General features: G+C 45.2%; 1 protein-coding gene across 2 annotated transcripts; it reads left to right on the forward strand.

Annotated features, from left to right (window-relative positions):
• Window positions 1-4,074: 4,074 nt before the first annotated feature.
• LOC111837782 (CD9 antigen-like) lies at window positions 4,075-17,400 on the forward strand. Of its 2 annotated transcripts, none has more exons than XM_072710144.1 (8): window positions 4,075-4,520; window positions 11,264-11,366; window positions 12,467-12,564; window positions 14,065-14,139; window positions 14,256-14,357; window positions 15,945-16,034; window positions 16,605-16,688; window positions 16,780-17,400. In XM_072710144.1, the coding sequence occupies exons 1-8, from the start codon at window positions 4,452-4,454 to the stop codon at window positions 16,843-16,845; spliced, it is 687 nt and encodes a 228-aa protein (XP_072566245.1). In that variant the 5' UTR covers window positions 4,075-4,451; the 3' UTR covers window positions 16,846-17,400. The 2 variants fall into 2 exon arrangements, with proteins under 2 accessions (XP_072566245.1, XP_072566246.1); XM_072710145.1 differs by lacking the exon at window positions 4,075-4,520 and adding an exon at window positions 4,561-8,502.
• The last annotated feature ends 999 nt before the right edge of the window (window positions 17,401-18,399 follow it).

An 18,399-nucleotide genomic window follows, 5' to 3' on the forward strand; every position in this document is an offset into this window, starting at 1 on the left:
TCTCCATGCTAATGACACGCCCGTTTGCTTGTGTGATATCACTGGCACAGAAGGGGTTAGTAGTTTGGAGAGATGTCACAGGGGTCGCGGCTACATGGGCACACTGCCTCATTTCGATGAGACGAAGGCGTCTGCTATTGCCTCTCCACCACACACAGAAAAAAGGCGCATTGTTCTGTAAAAGGCAGCAGAGTTTGGGCAGACAGTAAATGCTAAAGAATTCGGACGGTACCAAACCTCTTCTTTGAAGGGGATGTGCAGACGAATATGCTACCGCAGCTAATGTGGCTCTTCCGCCAACTACGCACATAGCAGAGACATGCAGCAGCGGCGATTGTTATTGTGACCAATCAGGGGTTAAAACATCCATCTGTCTTCCATATTTGCTCATTTGGTACAAGGTCACTGAGACCCTGGAGCCCAGGAAGCAAAGAACACAATGCCGGGGGCATTCTGGCCAGGACGCGGCAATAAAGCACAGGGTGCACACACACACACACACACACACACACACGTGTAGGGTAAACATATCCTTATGGGGACCGCTCATTCATTTCAATGGGAAAAATGCTAATGCTAACTATGACAACCTTAACCCCTACCCTGCCCTAACCATAACCATAAGTAACCTAACAAAATACAAGAGTTTTTGCATTTTTAGTTTTTTCATAGCAGTTACCGATTTTTATAAAATAGAGTTTTCCCTTATGGGGACCAGGAAACCGGTCCCCATAAGGGAAAAAAAATGGATATTTATCACGTTATGGGGACATTGTGTCCCCATAAGGATAGGTAAACCCGCTCACAGACACACACACACACACATACAGACACACAGACACACACAAACAGACACAAACATACAGAGACACAAACACATAGACACACACAGAGAAACAAACACACACACAGACACATGCACACAAACAGGCACACGCACACACACAGACACACGCACACAAACAGGCACACGCACACAAAGACACAAACACATGCATGCACACACACAGACACACACGCACATATACAACAGCCAATTTAGTGACATCACTTCACCTGTTTTTAGACTGTATGAATGCAGGAAGAACACACAAACTCCGCACACTGACACACAAACTCCGCACACTGACATGCAGGTGGAAATAAAACCGACAAACACTGAGTAATGAGAAAACTGTGATAACTACTGGGTCACAGGCTGCCCCAGGGCAGAGTGTTGCTGAAATAGGGCAATCCACTCACAGTACTGATAACACTGAATGCACACACCTTTTGGGAAACAATACACATATACTAGCGCGGTTACCACATCTTCAAAAAATTTTAAAAGCAGCCTGATAAGGAGTATAGAAATTGCTGGATGGCCAGATGGAATGCGCGGTGATCTCTCAGTGGGAGGTCAGCCTGTGTGTCTCTGCCTTTGTGTGTAGGAGTGGCAAGTATCAGCTATATTCCGCGTGTACGTGCAACGTGTGGGTGCCATGTTTAAGCCAAACGTGTTGAGTAAGAGACTATTCCGAGGGCCCATAGCATGCTTTACTTTTAAAAGTTTCCTTTTGATTGTTTCATATGGCTGGAAGCTATTTTGCAACAATCAAACAGAGGTTCCATAGCCAAAGCTGATGAGTAAAGTTGGAGTTGGAGGTAATCTTTTCACTTTAAGCATCTGCTCCTTCCACACGAGACTTCAGACACACAGACATGGAACGTGTTGAGAGCTTCGAATCCAGCACCAGGCCATGAGAGTCCGGGGGGGGTGGGACACCCACCCATCCCCTTTAAGAGCCTCTACTTAACTCCCGGATGCCACCGGTCATGCTGAGTGGTTACAGGCCGGCGCAGCCTGGCACTCCGAGGACACGAGCGGCAGATTAAAAGCAGGAGAAGCCGATCCCAGGCCTAATTAATGGGCCAGGCTTCTGTGGAGTCCAGGGACGAGGCATCCGCCCAGGCAACCTCTCCAGACCACAGCTGGCAAAGCTTCCAGGAGGACAATCAAAGACGGGGACCAGTGCGGCAGCCATGCGCTGCTGTGGAAGGGCCTCTACTCTGTTTCTGTTTAATGATATTAGCTGCCAGTCTAATCCGCATGCTTCTTAAACCACATCTTGATAAAATGTGTGATTACAAAAAACACAAAGCAACAAAAAAGAGACAAATTATATCCTTGTGCGTGTAACATGAAACACAACCCGCAAACATATCAAGAAAACAAAAGATATTATATATACATATAAACTACATTACTATGTATCTAGACAATGCTGATCAAACGATAATGTAAGTGTCATGCAGCAAACAGATGGTGACTATATAATGTTCTGATGTGATGCACATCAATTTAGACTTTTTATTTCTGAGTTTACGAATGTAAATTTGGGTATGGATTGTGGGTCATGTCCCGACCAATACTGCGGGGGGCGGTGGTGGTGGGGGGGGAGTTCGGGCTGATTTAAAACCAACCTAAAGCCCTTGGTGTTGGCAGGTTCATTTAAATGCATTAAAGATTGTTCAGTTATTAAACACAGAGACGTATGATTATATTTGCATTCCACTTATGAATAAATTCCCTTTTCTGGACTTCAAAAAAAGCCAGTCTGGGTCCATAGTGTCAAGTGCACTCCAGTCTCCTTGTGTGGTCTCAGAGTGTGGGGGGTAATTACAGTGCTTGACCTTTAGTATGACGCTTATTCATTATGTATTTCCACTACGGCCAATGTAGTATGCGACTGAGCACTGTAGGGACTTCAAAAATTCCCTGCCCATAGATATAACTGCAGTGAAACACCAGTGAGCATCTCGAACTCTGACAAACACGAAAAAAGGACATAGCTTTACCACTGACCCGGATAAAATGAGCCATACTGTTTGCTGAGTGGGACACTTTTACATAGTGCCATGCACCATTTTGTGCATCGACAAATGACATGTCTGAGAAGGATACCAAAAATAGAGGAGAGATTTTAAGTAGGGGAAGCGTAATTACACATTGCATTCAGGGGGAAAAAACTGTGTTTCTAGGAGGGGGGAGGATGGTATATTTTGTCTTACGTGTCAGGAAATATGATATTTGCCCATTTACGAAGCTGGCTGGTTTGGACAGTGAGATAATGGAACATAGATTCTAGAGAAGGTACAGTCTCTGCGTTGTCTGCTTCTCACTGACCTGCTTTGAACTTGGACCCCAACGCCTGCTATTTTGTAGAATAATCCAGCAAGTTCTGCGGGCAGTAAGACAGCAGCCCCTCGGAGGAAGGGGGGGGGGGGGGGCATTGTCTCTGCCAGGCACTGACTGCCCTTGATCCATTGTTCGGTATGTGAGTGTGAGCCACTCTCTTTGGCTGGATTTTTCAGTGGGAGAAGCTAGTGCTGGGTTGACACTTACGGTAACTGAGATGACAGTCATGTAAGAGAGCTTCACCTTTGGCTCTAACTGCTCTCCTGACACAGCTGAGGGTGTTTTCAAAAAAGATCGATTCTAACAAGATGTAATACACTAGACCAGAAGCCAAACCGAAATCCACGATGCCTGAATTTTGCTCTCTGTGCTCGGATGGGCTGCCGTTTCAGTATGGGACAGCCTCACAAATGCAATTATACACAGAAAGCAATTCTAGACAAGCCACTCATCCAACTCCATGTCTAGAGACAGTGGAGGAACGTCACATCACTAAGGAAGAATGTACAAAGTCCACATACACAAACTCAGTGGTGGGATGTGAACTTCCAGTACTGGAGGTGCGAGGTAACAGTGCTTCTGACCAGGATGCCCCGTGAACCTGCTGTTAATTATTTATGTGGCTTTACTGAATAGAGGCACATGAGGGGAGCAGATCGATGGATGCTGTAGGCCACAGCACCACGTGCCACGGTTCATTTGTTTAAAAAGGTGCTCTTTTATGGCGATGAGATGGACCAATGAAATCAACCGTCAAAAAACCTTAACAATGAAAATGGGGGGGGGGGGGTTGGTGTCGTACAGGCAACGTGTGAATTTACACGCAAAAAAAAGTTTCAGTGGCAGGCAATTAATACAAAAGAACCTTCAAAGTGCTAAATGCGGATATACTGTCCGCTTTACATTACCACCATTTCTCTCCGGATGAAAGAAAAGGGGGGAAGAAACGTGGCCAGCAAGTCAATCAGCCCTCGTGAATAGCGAGAGCCATGTGAGCGTCTTCTGACCGCAGTTGAAAGTGGGAGTGCGCAGCTATATACGCAGGCTCTCCAGGAGGCGATCATCCAAGAGGCGACCATCCAGGCACCGCTACAGCACGGCAGCAGGCAACCGGGGACTAACGCCGCCGGCATCGGACTTACAGCCTTTCGCCATTTACACGTCGCCTTGCATTTCTTATTGCTATCACACCAGCACATAGGGTGCCGTTTTGCTGTGGTGCCATCGCACAGCACAGGAATCGTTTCGCTAAAGAAATCCGCCAGCGTACACCATGGCAGCGCTGACAGGGGGAGATAAATGCATCAAATACCTGCTGTTCACCTTCAATTTCATCTTCTGGGTAAGTTTCCAGCGATTAGCTTTTTGTGCGTTTGGTGATGAAGTCAGCGCCTCCCGATCGTAACAGTACCGAGTGACTTCAAAACTGCTTGACATAAAATCTGTCCCTGCGGGGGATGTTTTTTGGGCAAAATATACAATAATGAGTTCACGAAACATTCTGAATAATATTCCTGAATGCAAATAGCGTTTATTCTAATATTTGACTTATTTACATGCCAAATTGCATGAATCTATTTTTCATTAGCGATCGGTAATATTTAATACTATACTAGACCATAACCGACTATTTCCAGTAATAAATCTGTAGATGCATCATAACATGTCCTAAAACGATAGTCTCCTTTGTTAATCACCAGCAGGTGCAGACCCCGTAGTCCGTGTCCATGTGACCTAGTTTCACAGTTCATGAAATTGCCATCCCGATTGAGGAAAGGGCTTTTCCCTGCCTTCTCGCCGTTTTGCATGCTCCAGGCCTGCAGCCCTGTGCTGCAGGAAGGTACAGCGTGAAGCGCATCGGAGCTGTGCTGATGCTGGTGTGTACCTTTGTCCGCTGGTGGGCGGGTCTCACGAGCGTGCAGATTCAGACACCTAACGCACGCCTCCTATTCCCATCTCCTATAAATAAACCTGCTTAATCTAATAGCCACGGTGCCTTTTACATAGGTGAACAGACGACTTGACCCGTCAAACTTGTTTATCATCGCGTAAATAGCACTTATTAAATCTTGACCTGTACTGATTTGCATTTACGATGTGCACAGACAGATATTAACTTAAAGAATACCTTCTCTAAAAATGGATTGTTTGCTTTCCTTATATTTGTGTTTTAAAATCATGGCAACATTAAACTATTCTGTTATTTATACAAGGTGTTTATAAATGCCAATTGATTAAAAATACATAAAAACCTAGCAGTGAAAACAGGGAAATTCCAGCTGTAAGTGTTTTGTTTCTCTGATTTGGGCGTTTGTTTTATTTTAATTTTCCATCTTTGCTTATCTTTACAATGCCTTTATTTATCACATGGGAAAACGGAACCTTATACTGGTGCCTTCACATCAGTGAGAAGAATATTAACAACAAAAAATAATTTTTATAATCCTGCCTTGCTGGATTCACCGTTTCAGCTGCCCGTCACACTGACAAGACAGAATAATGTTTAAAAGTATGAAACGTTTTGATACGGCAGACAGCCCCATTGGATCTGTGCTCTGGCTTGAACTTTGAGTCTTCACTGTAGATTTTAAAGGCAGGACAGTAGGACCCCCAAAGTGTAGCGAATTATACATCACATGGCGCGTCTTTTCACCGTTATCAGCTCTGAGAGCGGTGTTCCAGTGTAAACAAACGGGCAAATACGCTCTTCTTTTTGCAGCCACTCTTCATCCCCCATCCTTACCGGCTGTTCATTTCGCACCCCCAGGACGCTGGTTCCTTTCCTGTCCCGGGGTCTGTGCATGTGCAGCTTGCGTTTTCTGCCCGCATGCATACAGATTTCCTCCTACTGGTTTGTCTTCCTTCTGCAGTTAACAGGACAAAACGCGGATAGATCCCTGAACTGACCGCAGTGCAGCGCCAATCACCCGAAGATGCTAAGAAATAAAAGGGATGTTCTTCGGTTCTGTTCTTATGCTCCACAACTTGCCACAACCCCCCCCCCCCCAAGTCTGCATCGACACTGCCACTGTGTCTGAGTGTGGACTAAGGGGTGTCCCTGATATCAGCTGTAGTCCACCGCGATTTGCCATCAGAACAATCCTATCATCCTGTGTGTCACTTAAACTAGGTTAGGTCACACATCAGCTTATGTTCAATGGCTATATCAATGGATTAATTCAGACCAATCTGCCCGTTTAATTATCTGACAAGCTACTAACAATGAAGACTATTGGTTATACCGATTCAGTAATTTAATGATTTATACTGAAGATAACACTTAGAGTAAGATTTTAGATGGAATGATTTTTTCCCCGTTAAAAATATCATTGCGTAGGGTGTCATTTGTAAACATTAAAACATTGGAAGTTTGAAGGTACCGTGTCATTCAAGAACGTGAATTCTCATTGCAATTCTGTCAGTGTTTTGATTCTATACTGGTGCCCTTCTGTGTGGACTTTGCGGACCTCTGGATTGGCCGGGTAACCACGTAAAGGTCAGCCGAACGACTCATGGCGGCTGGTTACTGGAACAATCGAAAAAGGTTACATCAATAAAATAACGCATTTACAAGACAGCCTGAATACCACTTCAGAAATGGCCATTTCAGTTTGTTAGCTGATTTAACACTGCATGGGCTTCCTGATACAGTCCTGGAAGTTTAATTTCAAAACTCTTTTTTTTAAAAAAGCATCTAGCCTGCATTATGGTCTCTAAATTCATCCACATTTGTCCTCTCTGTGCATGGCTCTTTCATGCACCATTCCAAAGGCTGTTGTGACATTTGCAATGCATACAGACAGCCATATTGTTTACATGTCCTGCTCCCACACTGTTAAGTAAGAAATGAAATTTCCATGACGCTGATTCGTGACTATCATCATCATCTAAGCCATTCCTGATGTTGGACAGAAGAAACGGCCAGGAATTGTGGCACCCTCTGAACTGTGGTGAAACTAGCCATGCTGACTGTGTAAAATATAAGGGGTAGATAAAACAGTATCATTTTACACGAGGGTACAAGTAATGTAGCCGTACACTCTTACTTAATGTATTAATTAACCAGGAACTAAGTGTTAGTTACGAACTGATCCCATGTTTGTTCATTATTTATCAGTCTTAATGATTTGTGTATTTCTTGCAGCTACTATATTTGTTCATGATTTGTACTTGAGTAGTAACTGAGTTACTAAGTTACTTGTGCCCCCTCAAGTAAAGTGACACTGATAAAACAGTACTGCTTTTAATAAATGGCTGGAGTTCCCAGAATGCCTGTTTCCATGGGTGTCCGCACCTGTGCTTATCTTCGCTGTGCTTATCCGAGGCCTGGCCTTCATTTACATTGAAATGGAAAGAAAAGACTTTATCAAGCTCAGCTCGGAATCGGCTCCGTCTGAAGTTATTACACAGGACGTCGAGTTTATACCCAAGGCATATAATTGTCCTGTTCGTGTCTATGTATCGGAACTTCAGCACAAAATGATGTGCGGAGTTTTCAGTGAAGCAGAAAAGACCAAACTGGCGAACTGGTGCGAAAATGAAAATCACAGATATATATTTTTTTAAACTGAGGCGCTATTTAATATCCTTTTCATTGTTCTGTCCTAATCCCAGGTTTGAGATCTCTCACAAGATCCGTGTAGGTACAGAACCCCCCCCCCCCTAAGCTATAGAGTTACTGACTCTTTAGAAGCAGGAGGATTGAGTGTGCTCCTCCCCCACTACAAACATGCAAGTGGAACAGGGCGAGTGGCCACTGGCACAGAAACCCTTACCTTTTAAACTCTTCAGATTTGGGCCGTACCATCTGGGGGATGATTCAGGGTGTTTTTTGACAAGATTCTAAACAAAGTATATAGATCAATGTGTGAACAGTGCACAGATGTGTAAAGACCAGTGCAGGTGAATATGGTTTTCTAAAGCTTTCCGGGCCAGATGTGAGTCCCTCGTCTAGTTTTGGCCCAGCGGAAACTCCACTGGAGGAGTTTTACAGGTAAGTATTTTGTATCTTGTGTGTAGATTTGCGATTCTCTTCAGAAAGCTTGTCGCAAGACTAAAGTGGAGGGTGGGGAAATACCTGTCAGGTTTGCCCACCCCCTCATGCAAGCCCAACCCCTTTCCAGGACACAGCTACCTAACAAAGGGCAGGTAATGTATATGTGGGAGTGGTTCTCAGGAATTCACTGACTCGAGTGGAAGGACAAGATTGGAGCAGAAGGCGCTTGCATTCGCTCACGGTTCACTGCACGGAGTCCAGCATGGCAATCAGGGGAGGAATACAGTGTGTGAAGTACCTGATGTTCGCCTTTAACTTCCTGTTCTGGGTAGGTTCACCTCCGCGCTTCCTGCTGGGTGTTGTGGGGGGGGGGGATTTACGCCAGGTTACGTCTGATTCCTGCGCAGTTTCAGTGGCTTCGGCAAAACCATAGCTGATTATTTATTTATTTTTTAAAAGTTCATGTGAGAGTTCACATAAGCGGTGAGGTATCAGAGGTTTGGAATCCATCTTGATCTGGGTTGGGTCACCTCCTGTACACCCGAGGCCCTACTCGCTGTTTTTAACATTAGCTTTCGCTTGGAGTGAAAAAGACACGAGGGACTGGTTATGGAGTTGGATCAGTGAGGTTGACCTTCTCGCCAGCATTTTCAAACTGGGTGGAACACAGAGCGACCGGTGATATTTCTCGTGTTGTAGTGTGTGTGTGTGTGTGGGGGGGGGGGGGGGGGGGGTTTATCACCTGCGACTGTAATATTCCACCCATCTGATCACTACTCTTTTAAATGACAAAAAAATCTCACCGGGTGTGTGTCTCCACTGGATGGGATTAAAGTGTTGAACAAAGACAGCAGATTCCTGTCCTGGGGAGTCAGTGAGCCCGAGTCGTATTCACCGCGCTTAGATTCACATGAACCACGTCTCACGAACAGAGTTTAGTAAGAGGTGAGGGGGGTAGATTTAGGTCAAGCATCAGTTCAGGACTCAGTGGTAATTTATGTGTATGAAATTGCAGGAATTTAAAAAATCTGGATAGAATATCCTATATACATCACACACACATACAGCTAGTGTGCAAAAGTCTTAGGCAGCCAAAGAAAATGACGTTTAATTGATCTTCATGTTGGTGTACAATTATGCTATTATGCCTGTCAAAGTGTGTCAGCTTCGCTGTTTCTAAACCTCTGCTAAATTCACCCGAGTATTTGCAGCAGCCATCCAAAACACCCGTGTATCTTATCTGACACGACCACTAGCACATCTCGTATGGCTAATCAACACCCCACAGGCTTTTAAAACTAGATTAATCAATTAGTGAAGTGAGCTGGTGGTGAAATTTAACAAATACATGGAGTGGCTGAGGTGCCCCTGAGGGGAGGTTTGGGACCTGAAGCGGTGTTCATCTAGCCATCCAGCAAGATATCAATAACTGTTTGGAGAACAGAAGAAATTCTTACTAGTTCTTATTGTGCTACTCTTAATTTGCGTGTGTTCTAATGCTAAAAGTTCACATATTTTCCAGATAAATGGCTTTAAACATGTATCTTTTGACTGCCTAAGACTTTTGCACAGTACTCTGTGCATATGTGTGTGTGTGTTTGTGTGTGTGCAGCTACTGAGGATGAATAAGGCTTCTGTCCTTTGCCTCTCTGTGACAAATTTGGTTAACAGAGGAATTGGCGTCTCTCACGTGACCATCGCTGACACACATGCATATCTCGCATGCAACTTCATTCGTGCCTGTGACAGTTGCATCGTACCTCTTAAAACAGGTGGGGAACCTGTTCCATGGAGGGCCGGTGTGGGTGCAGGTTTTTGGGATGGCCTCCCAATCAGCCAATAACAGTGGGTCCCCAGGACTGGAGTTGAGAACCACTGCTTTATTATTGGCTGATTGTGAGGTCATCCCAAAAACCCGCACCGGCTCTCCATGGATCAGGTTCCCCATCCCTGTCTTAAAATGTGTTTATGTCTGCTGTAATAGTGGAAACACTTTACTTGATGGAGCACAAATACTTAGTAATAAATTGTTTACTAATGACGTGCAAATCATGAACAAATACAGTTGTCAAGTTGTCAAGATTCATTAATGAGGAACCATTATGAGATCAGTATTTTGTGTGATGTTCATGACTTGTTCCTTCAGTAGTTCCTTCAGTATTTTACAAAGGTTTACAGAATTAACAGGTATAGTAACAATATAGTAACTGCTTGAGATAAAACATGCATCACGATTCATTAATGATGAATTAACTAGATCAGTATGTAACGAAGACTTTGTTTGTGCTTAATTAGTATACAAGTAATAGTATAATACTATATTATTTGTGCCCTGTCAAGTAAAGTGTTACTGTAATGTTATTTCTTACAAATATTCATTCAGGGTAGACCTTACATAGGCCCTTTGCGGTATCCCAGCTGTGCTGGTCAAAACATTATGTCATCCGGCAAGCCAGAGTTGTGTATGTGTCTGTTTAGTAGGAGCTGTGATACCGTTGGCTCAAGGGTCTGACAGAAGTGCTATAATGTACAGGCTTACCCAGGCTGCAGCCCAGGGGCTTCCGCTAATAAAGGGCCTTGACTAAATGAGTTTAATTAAATTATCAATGTTATCTGCCAGTGAGTGACTCAGTCAAATTGCCGAAGCACACCCCACCCCCTCCTGGTCAACATCTCTTACTGCCGTGGCCACCGCCTCTCGGGCACAGGGTGAGATTAGGCGATGAAGTTTGAAGACTCAAACAGCCCAGGGACCTGTGATCGTATTATTATCCAGAAAACGCTTGATAAGAATCATAGTTCACCTTTGGGGGTTGGGAAAAATGTTTGTCAAAAGGTGGCAAACCCAGTGTGTGTGTGGGTTAAAAAATGTTTCTGTCCAGAAACATTTCGGGTCATCCAGGTGCCGCAGAGACAAGCAGATTGTGAGAAGAGAGTGACCTTTGTTAGAGAACTAGAATCATCTTTTTCACGACTTATCTATAGTACGGCCTTGTTGAGGCCTTAACAAATAGAGGCGATAAACATTTTTACCCCAGAGGATGGAGGTGGGGCAGCCAGAGAGCATAACTGACAGACTCTGCGCTCAGCTTGCAGGAACAGCAGTTCTGGCCATCGGGCTGTGGCTGCGCTTTGATCCCAGGACCAAGAGCCTTTTTGAAGGGGAGGACTCTCCCTCCGTATTCTTCACAGGTAAGAGGCGTGTTCCCTCCAGATCAGGTGTTTGTGTTGTAACCATGGGAACAGGGTTCACGCTGCCGTTATCTGAAAATTTGCCCAAGGGAGAGACGGACACCTCTGTGGACAAAGAGGGAGTTGCCATTTACACCAACCGCTATTAAACCAAGAGCAATTTCCCAGTAACTGATGTGTTTAACAAGCTTTTGTGACCAACAAAACATTAGTAGGGAAGTCATTCTGATTTACAGAGAGAAATGCATTCACCCTCACATACAAGTATTTACATTTTTACGCAGCAGAGGGATAAACTCCTCCTGTCCTGCACCAGTTGCCCTGAATGTTATTGATATTGAAAAGTTCCCTGAAGTTGTTATGAAGTTAGAAAAAAGTTAGAAAAAACTGTTTACTAATCCAATCAAAGCACTGAAGTTGTTTGAAAAGTGTCGTTAATGCCTTGGGGGAGGGGGGCGGGTTCAAAGGAGGCAGTGTCTGAGGGTGGGGCGAGGCCGCAGCCAGTATAAAGGGGGCGCTGTTTCTGGGGACGGAGGGAGAGTCGGGGCAGCGGGGGCCACACTGGCCCCTGCCATGGCCGCTCCTCAGACCTGGCAGCAGATCATTTCAGAAGCAGAGACAGAGAGCGTCCTTTCACAGCCCGAACAGGACGGCCATTGTCACGATGGCTTTTTTTGTCTCCGCCCCACTGGTGCAGAAAGACTCTCTTTTTTTTTTCTTTTTTTTTTTTTAAAAGTTTGATCATTTTTTCCCCACCCCATCAAAATAACTTCTGTGGGAGGATGGCAGTGTCGTGGCAGCGGCAACAAAATGGTGGGGGGGGGGGGGCTGCGATGCTATGAAAAACATCTTAATTGTAGGCTGTCCGCGAGAATAGCTGGTGGGCGCCATTATTCGCCTGAATGCCGAGGCTGATGTTCATAATGTGCGAAGATGTCGCCCGTTTTCGTCAGTCAGCTCTCTGCACAGTGGCTGCTCCATGCCCCGTATCTCCTCATTTATACATGTTCTTCCTGCAAAATTAACGTGATTGTTCAATACACAAGAAATCCTCTTCGCCTCCCGTCATCACACCCTACATGCCTCCATGCCCTTCTCAGGAGTCTACATCCTCATTGCTGCCGGAGCACTCATGATGGTGGTGGGCTTCCTGGGATGCTGTGGGGCGATCCAGGAGTCACCGTGCATGCTGGGATTGGTGAGTGCCTCGTTATCTCATCACCGTGTCCTTCACTCTCTCTGCCCCCTCTACTCTCCAACAAACCCACTGCAATGATAAAACGCCTGCTTGAGTCCAAGGTTAGCCTTCTTGGTTGGCCTTGGAACTCGCGTTAGTCAGGGCCGGTGAGCCCATACAGGGGTGACTAGCTATGGGCAGAATAGGCAGTCGACTAGGAATTGCCTGCGAATTACCTGCATTGAGGAGGAAGCGAAATGATCATAAAATTTCTTGGTAGGGAGGCCTAAGTAAAGCTTTGCCTAGTGCACCTGAAAAGGCAGAGCAGCCCAGAGCCCAAAGGTCATAAAGACTGGATGGGGATTAGGGAGAGGGACCAAAGCCCAGTATTAAACAGGCCCTGGGATTTAAAGACGTGTGAGGGGCGGGGCACAGGGCAGCCGGCGTGTGAGGGGCGGGGCACAGGGCAGCCGGCGTGTGAGGGGCGGGGCATCAGGGCAGCCGGCGTGTGAGGGGCGGGGCATCAGGGCAGCCGGCGTGTGAGGGGCGGGGCACAGGGCAGCCGGCGTGTGAGGGGCGGGGCATCAGGGCAGCCGGCGTGTGAGGGGCGGGGCATCAGGGCAGCCGGCGTGTGAGGGGCGGGGCATCAGGGCAGCCGGCGTGTGAGGGGCGGGGCATCAGGGCAGCCGGCGTGTGAGGGGCGGGGCACAGGGCAGCCGGCGTGTGAGGGGCGGGGCATCAGGGCAGCCGGCGTGTGAGGGGCGGGGCATCAGGGCAGCCGGCGTGTGAGGGGCGGGGCATCAGGGCAGCCGGCGTGTGAGGGGCGGGGCATCAGGGCAGCACGCTCTCTCACACGCAGCAAAGTGCAGCACACAAGTGTGGTAACATTTCACTGGAGTCGATGCTGACTTTCTAACAAGTCTTCTGCATGTATGGTCGGAAACACGAGCAATCTGTCAAAACATCTAGCAAAAGTCCACACGCATACGGAGAAACGCAGGGTTTGACTGCCCAGCTCGTAGTTTATCTGTCGCTGCCCCAGGTATGTTTTCTATGCTAGCGGTCTGGAGCCCACAGATGCAGTTCACTAAATTACACAAATGTGGGTTAATGAGTAAAAGTAACTAACAGCCAGCTGATCGTTATGGGTACATTCATAAAGTCGATCTGAAATCAGAGCATCATATGTCATTCATAAAGTCAATCTGAAATCAGAGCATCATATGTCATTCATAAAGTCAATCTGAAATCAGAGCATCATATGTCATTCAGAAATTCACAGTTTCAGTTTCAGAGTTAGTGATTTGCACAAACTAAGGTTACCACACAGTAAAATTACTGTCAAATGAAAAAGTCCTGCATTCAGTTTTTCACTTAAAAGTAAAAATTGTTTAGTACATTAGTTCTCTGAACTCTGTGTCTGGGGGGGCTTTTGTTCGCCTGGAGTTTATGGTCTGTACTGCTACGTCCCTGACGTGAATGAAGACCGCCGGAGCTCACGGTTCTCTCCTTCTCCCCCAGTTCTTCTTCTTCCTGCTTGTCATATTTGCAGCCGAGGTGGCGGCTGGAATCTGGGGATTCTCCAACCAAGACAAGGTCGGTTTGGTGCCGAAGGCGTCCACCTCAATATCGGGCACGCTCTGCTCCGGCTCCGTGTTCAAAATGCCGCGCTACCGCGACCGTGTCACATATCTCCCTCTCGCCCGCGCCAGGTGGTGAACGAGATCACCGAGTTCTACATACAGACCTTACAGAAGTACAGAGACTCAAGAGCGGATGCTCTGAAGGAGACCCTACGCCTCATCCAGTTTGGGGTGAGTTCCTGCGCCGCCGCGTCGCTATGGCTGTACGTGAGGTGGGCCAGACTGCCTCCTCGACAGGGATGACGCAGCAAGATGCAAGAGCGACACAAATGATCCCGTCACGCCAAAAATGATGAGCCAAGGCTGCTGACCAATCATAATGTGTTACTATACCGCTTGGTATCAAAATCAAGTGTACAAATGGAAATTAGTAGGGAAGTTCTACCTAACCTTTAATATCTCCTACTGACGGCAATAGTGCAATTGAATGCATAAAAGAAATGCTTTTGAGAAAGGAGGAAGACTGAGGAAGCCAGAGAGGAGCTGATCTACATTAGACATTGTGTCATTGAAAATGGGAACTGCTGTTTTTACAGCTCGACTCTCAACAAGACTAAAAATGCAGACGTTAGTGGTCATAGAGATCATATCACACTCACAAGACAGATGCTTCTAAGATGATGGACTTTGTGATGCTTCCTTTCAGAGTGTATTATCTGTCTGCATCTAAAAATACAGATATTCACATACACACACCTAAAGGATTATTAGGAACACCATACTAATACGGTGTTTGACCCCCTTTCGCCTTCAGAACTGCCTTAATTCTACGTGGCATTGATTCAACAAGGTGCAGAAAGCATTCTTTAGAAATGTTGGCCCATATTGAAAGGATAGCATCTTGCAGTTGATGGAGATTTGTGGGATGCACATCCAGGGCACGAAGCTCCCGTTCCACCACATCCCAAAGATGCTCTATTGGGTTGAGATCTGGTGACTGTGGGGGCCATTTTAGTACAGTGAACTCATTGTCATGTTCAAGAAACCAATTTGAAATGATTCGAGCTTTGTGACATGGTGCATTATCCTGCTGGAAGTAGCCATCAGAGGATGGACATAAAGGGATGGACATGGTCAGAAACAATGCTCAGGTAGGCCGTGGCATTTAAACGATGCCCAATTGGCACTAAGGGGCCTAAAGGGTCTTCTGCTGTTGTAGCCCATCAGCCTCAAGGTTGTGGGTGTTGTGGCTTCACAAATGCTTTGCTGCATACCTCGGTTGTAACGAGTGGTTATTTCAGTCAAAGTTGCTCTTCTATCAGCTTGAATCAGTTGGCCCATTCTCCTCTGACCTCTAGCATCAACAAGGCATTTTCGCCCACAGGACTGCCGCATACTGGATGTTTTTCCCTTTGCACATCATTCTTTGTAAACCCTAGAAATGGTTGTGCGTGAAAATCCCAGTAACTGAGCAGATTGTGAAATACTCAGACCGGCCCGTCTGGCACCAACAACCATGCCACGCTCAAAATTGCTTAAATCACCTTTCTTTCCCATTCTGACATTCAGTTTGGAGTTCAGGAGATTGTCTTGACCAGGACCACACCCCTAAATGCATTGAAGCAACTGCCATGTGATTGGTTGATTAGATAATTGCATTAATGAGAAAATGAACAGGTGTTCCTAATAATCCTTTAGGTGAGTGTATATGTATATGAAGCAGACTTCCCCTTCAGAAAGAGAGACCCGTCTCAGCTCTGTAGCCCTGTTTGAGGGTCCTCATGGCATCCATCTTGTTTGGTTTTTTCTCTCTCACAGCTGAACTGCTGTGGGGCATCCAGTCCATCACCTGATTGGATGAAGGACACCTGCCCAAAAAAGGAAGGCCTAGAGCAGTACATTACCACGGTAAGGCTGCTTTCTGCCATTGTGTCGGTCGGAGCTGACTGAGCAGTGGATTATTCTGGGAGTGACCACTTAACCACTTGCTAAAAGTTGCAGGGGTGGATGATCGTAACTGCACCATTGGTGGCTTTAAGGCCTGATGATTTGTGTTCATTTTTTATATTGGCTATATTCTTTTGTTTTGTTAGACATAAAAAAAAGACATTGTCAATAATGGTTTTGATTTCTCAAAGAAATGCCGTCAGTCATGACTAACTGTTGGGTTAATCCATATCGGCGGGCCGTAACCTAGTGCTAATTTGAAAAAAGATGAATAATTAAGCTAGGCATAATTAAACAGCAGGGGTTTAAAATGTGCTAATATGAAGAAGCTTTGATTGTGATTGATCAATAAAACGCTAGCCGTAGCTCTTAGCAAGAAAGGACCCCAAAATTACAGAAGGTCCAGCATTTTAACCCAAAAATTTGAGTAATCAAATGTTCCAAACTCAAGCTTCTTTTCTGGGGTTATTTTCAACAGTCATACAATCACTATATAATACGATCCTGTATAATCTGCCTTTGTGGTTGCAGAGTTGCCCCAGCGCCATCACGGACATCTTCAATTCCAAGCTACACATCATCGGTGGCGTAGGGATCGGCATTGGAGTGATCATGGTGAGGCGAACCGGGAAGCGTGGGCGGGGCTTCATTTAGCGCCATTTAGTGACGGTGTGCACTAATCACTCACCCGTGTGTTCCGCTCCAGATCTTTGGAATGATCTTCAGCATGATGCTCTGTTGCGCCATCAAGAGGTCTCAGGAAGTGGTGTAGCGACTGCGCCGCCTCTGTCCAGGAGTCAGGCCTCACTGTTAATTTATATCACGTCTGTCCTGAGATCTCAGCTTTCATTGCCCGTGTAATTTCTAATGTAATATTGAAGAGCCACCCAAAAATGTATAAAACGCACCCAATATCTAATGACAGAATCCGTACTAGATGGACATTGTGTGAAGCCGTTTATCACAGACATTTATTGCACACGCATACACAAACACATACATTAAATGCTACAGAATTAATGCATTTTGTAATTAGTGATCTGAAGGTGGCTTGTTTTCGGAATGTTAATTGTCTCCCCTTTAGACAGGGGAAGCCTTGAAATTTGTTTTCCTGATTTTTGTATTTTTAACAGGTTTTTAATGTAATCATTTGTTCTGCGGTATGCTACTTGTGGATGTATTTTTTTCATATGCTAAAATTAATATTGACTTTTGTAAAGCTTCAGTTTGAGTAACCTGATTTATAAAGAATTGATTTTTATGTACCTATTTCATTGAACACTGGTGTAACATTTAAAAATGCCAAATAAAATTAATAACCAGTTCAGATTTCTTTCCCGCATTCTGTGTTAGTGCAGATTCTGGGCAACTTTACCACACAAAGCTATGGAAGTCAGGTACCAAACGAACAACAGAAAAATTTGTATGCAATTTGTGTAATTTACAATGGCTTATTACTACAGCAGTCCTGTAGCATTAAGGTTTTGCATATTAGTTACATTTTAACCATCTTCAATGTTGCCATTTCCCCACCCTACATGTTTGTACCCCAGATCTATAGCTCTGTAACATTGTTAGTTATAAATGTGATTTATGAAAGGTCATTTCCCCATACATTGATCAATCACAATCAAAGCTTGTTCATATTAGCACATTTTAAGCCCCTGCTGTTTAAATATACCTAGCTTAATTATTAATCTTTTTTCAAATTAGCACAGTGTGACTGACATACATAAACACACAGACAGAGGAGATGGCCATCCAGACACATTTACAGCAGCTGGTTGGCTCCCTGTGCCACATTTACATTGCAACATCTCATTGGCTGTCTGCTACATTTATATTATCTTGCATCTCATTGGCTGTCTGTGCTACATTTACAGTGTTACATCTCATTGGGTCTCTGTGCTACATTCATGTTATGCTGTATCTAGTTGGGTCTCTGTAGCTGTACTACCTTGCCTACACGGGACTTAATATAATCTGTGACATAAAAAGTCAGCAGAGCAGCCGTGATATAGTGAGATCGAGGTGATTCTCCACATCTTTCTGACTAGCCCGTGGTGTTTGTCCTCTTACTGTGTGAAACTGCATGAAAATGTTGGTGACTAGGGTACTAAAATAAGTATCCCTATGACTTTCTGCTCAGTGATCAGCCCACCCTGCTGATAGACTGCAGTGTGGTTCAGTTGAGGCTGACTCATTCAGCATTTAACTCAGCCTACATTATTTTTTTAAAGGCCTTTCAGTAAAAACACTGACTAGTGCTGAGAGAGATGCAGTGGAGATTAAGTGGCTGTAGGCAGAGGAGACATTTTAATTCTAA

Source organism: Paramormyrops kingsleyae, chromosome 3 (genome assembly GCF_048594095.1).
Source record: "Paramormyrops kingsleyae isolate MSU_618 chromosome 3, PKINGS_0.4, whole genome shotgun sequence".
NCBI classification, from domain to species: Eukaryota; Metazoa; Chordata; class Actinopteri; order Osteoglossiformes; family Mormyridae; genus Paramormyrops; species Paramormyrops kingsleyae.

Coding starts and splice junctions, on each gene's coding strand:
- LOC111837782 (XM_072710144.1), top strand. CDS start 4,452: ATGGCAGCGCTGACAGGGGGAGATAAATGCATCAAATACCTGCTGTTC. Junction 11,367..12,466: donor TCCCTCCGTATTCTTCACAG/GTAAGAGGCGTG, acceptor TGCCCTTCTCAG/GAGTCTACATCCTCATTGCT. Junction 16,035..16,604: donor TAGAGCAGTACATTACCACG/GTAAGGCTGCTT, acceptor TTGTGGTTGCAG/AGTTGCCCCAGCGCCATCAC.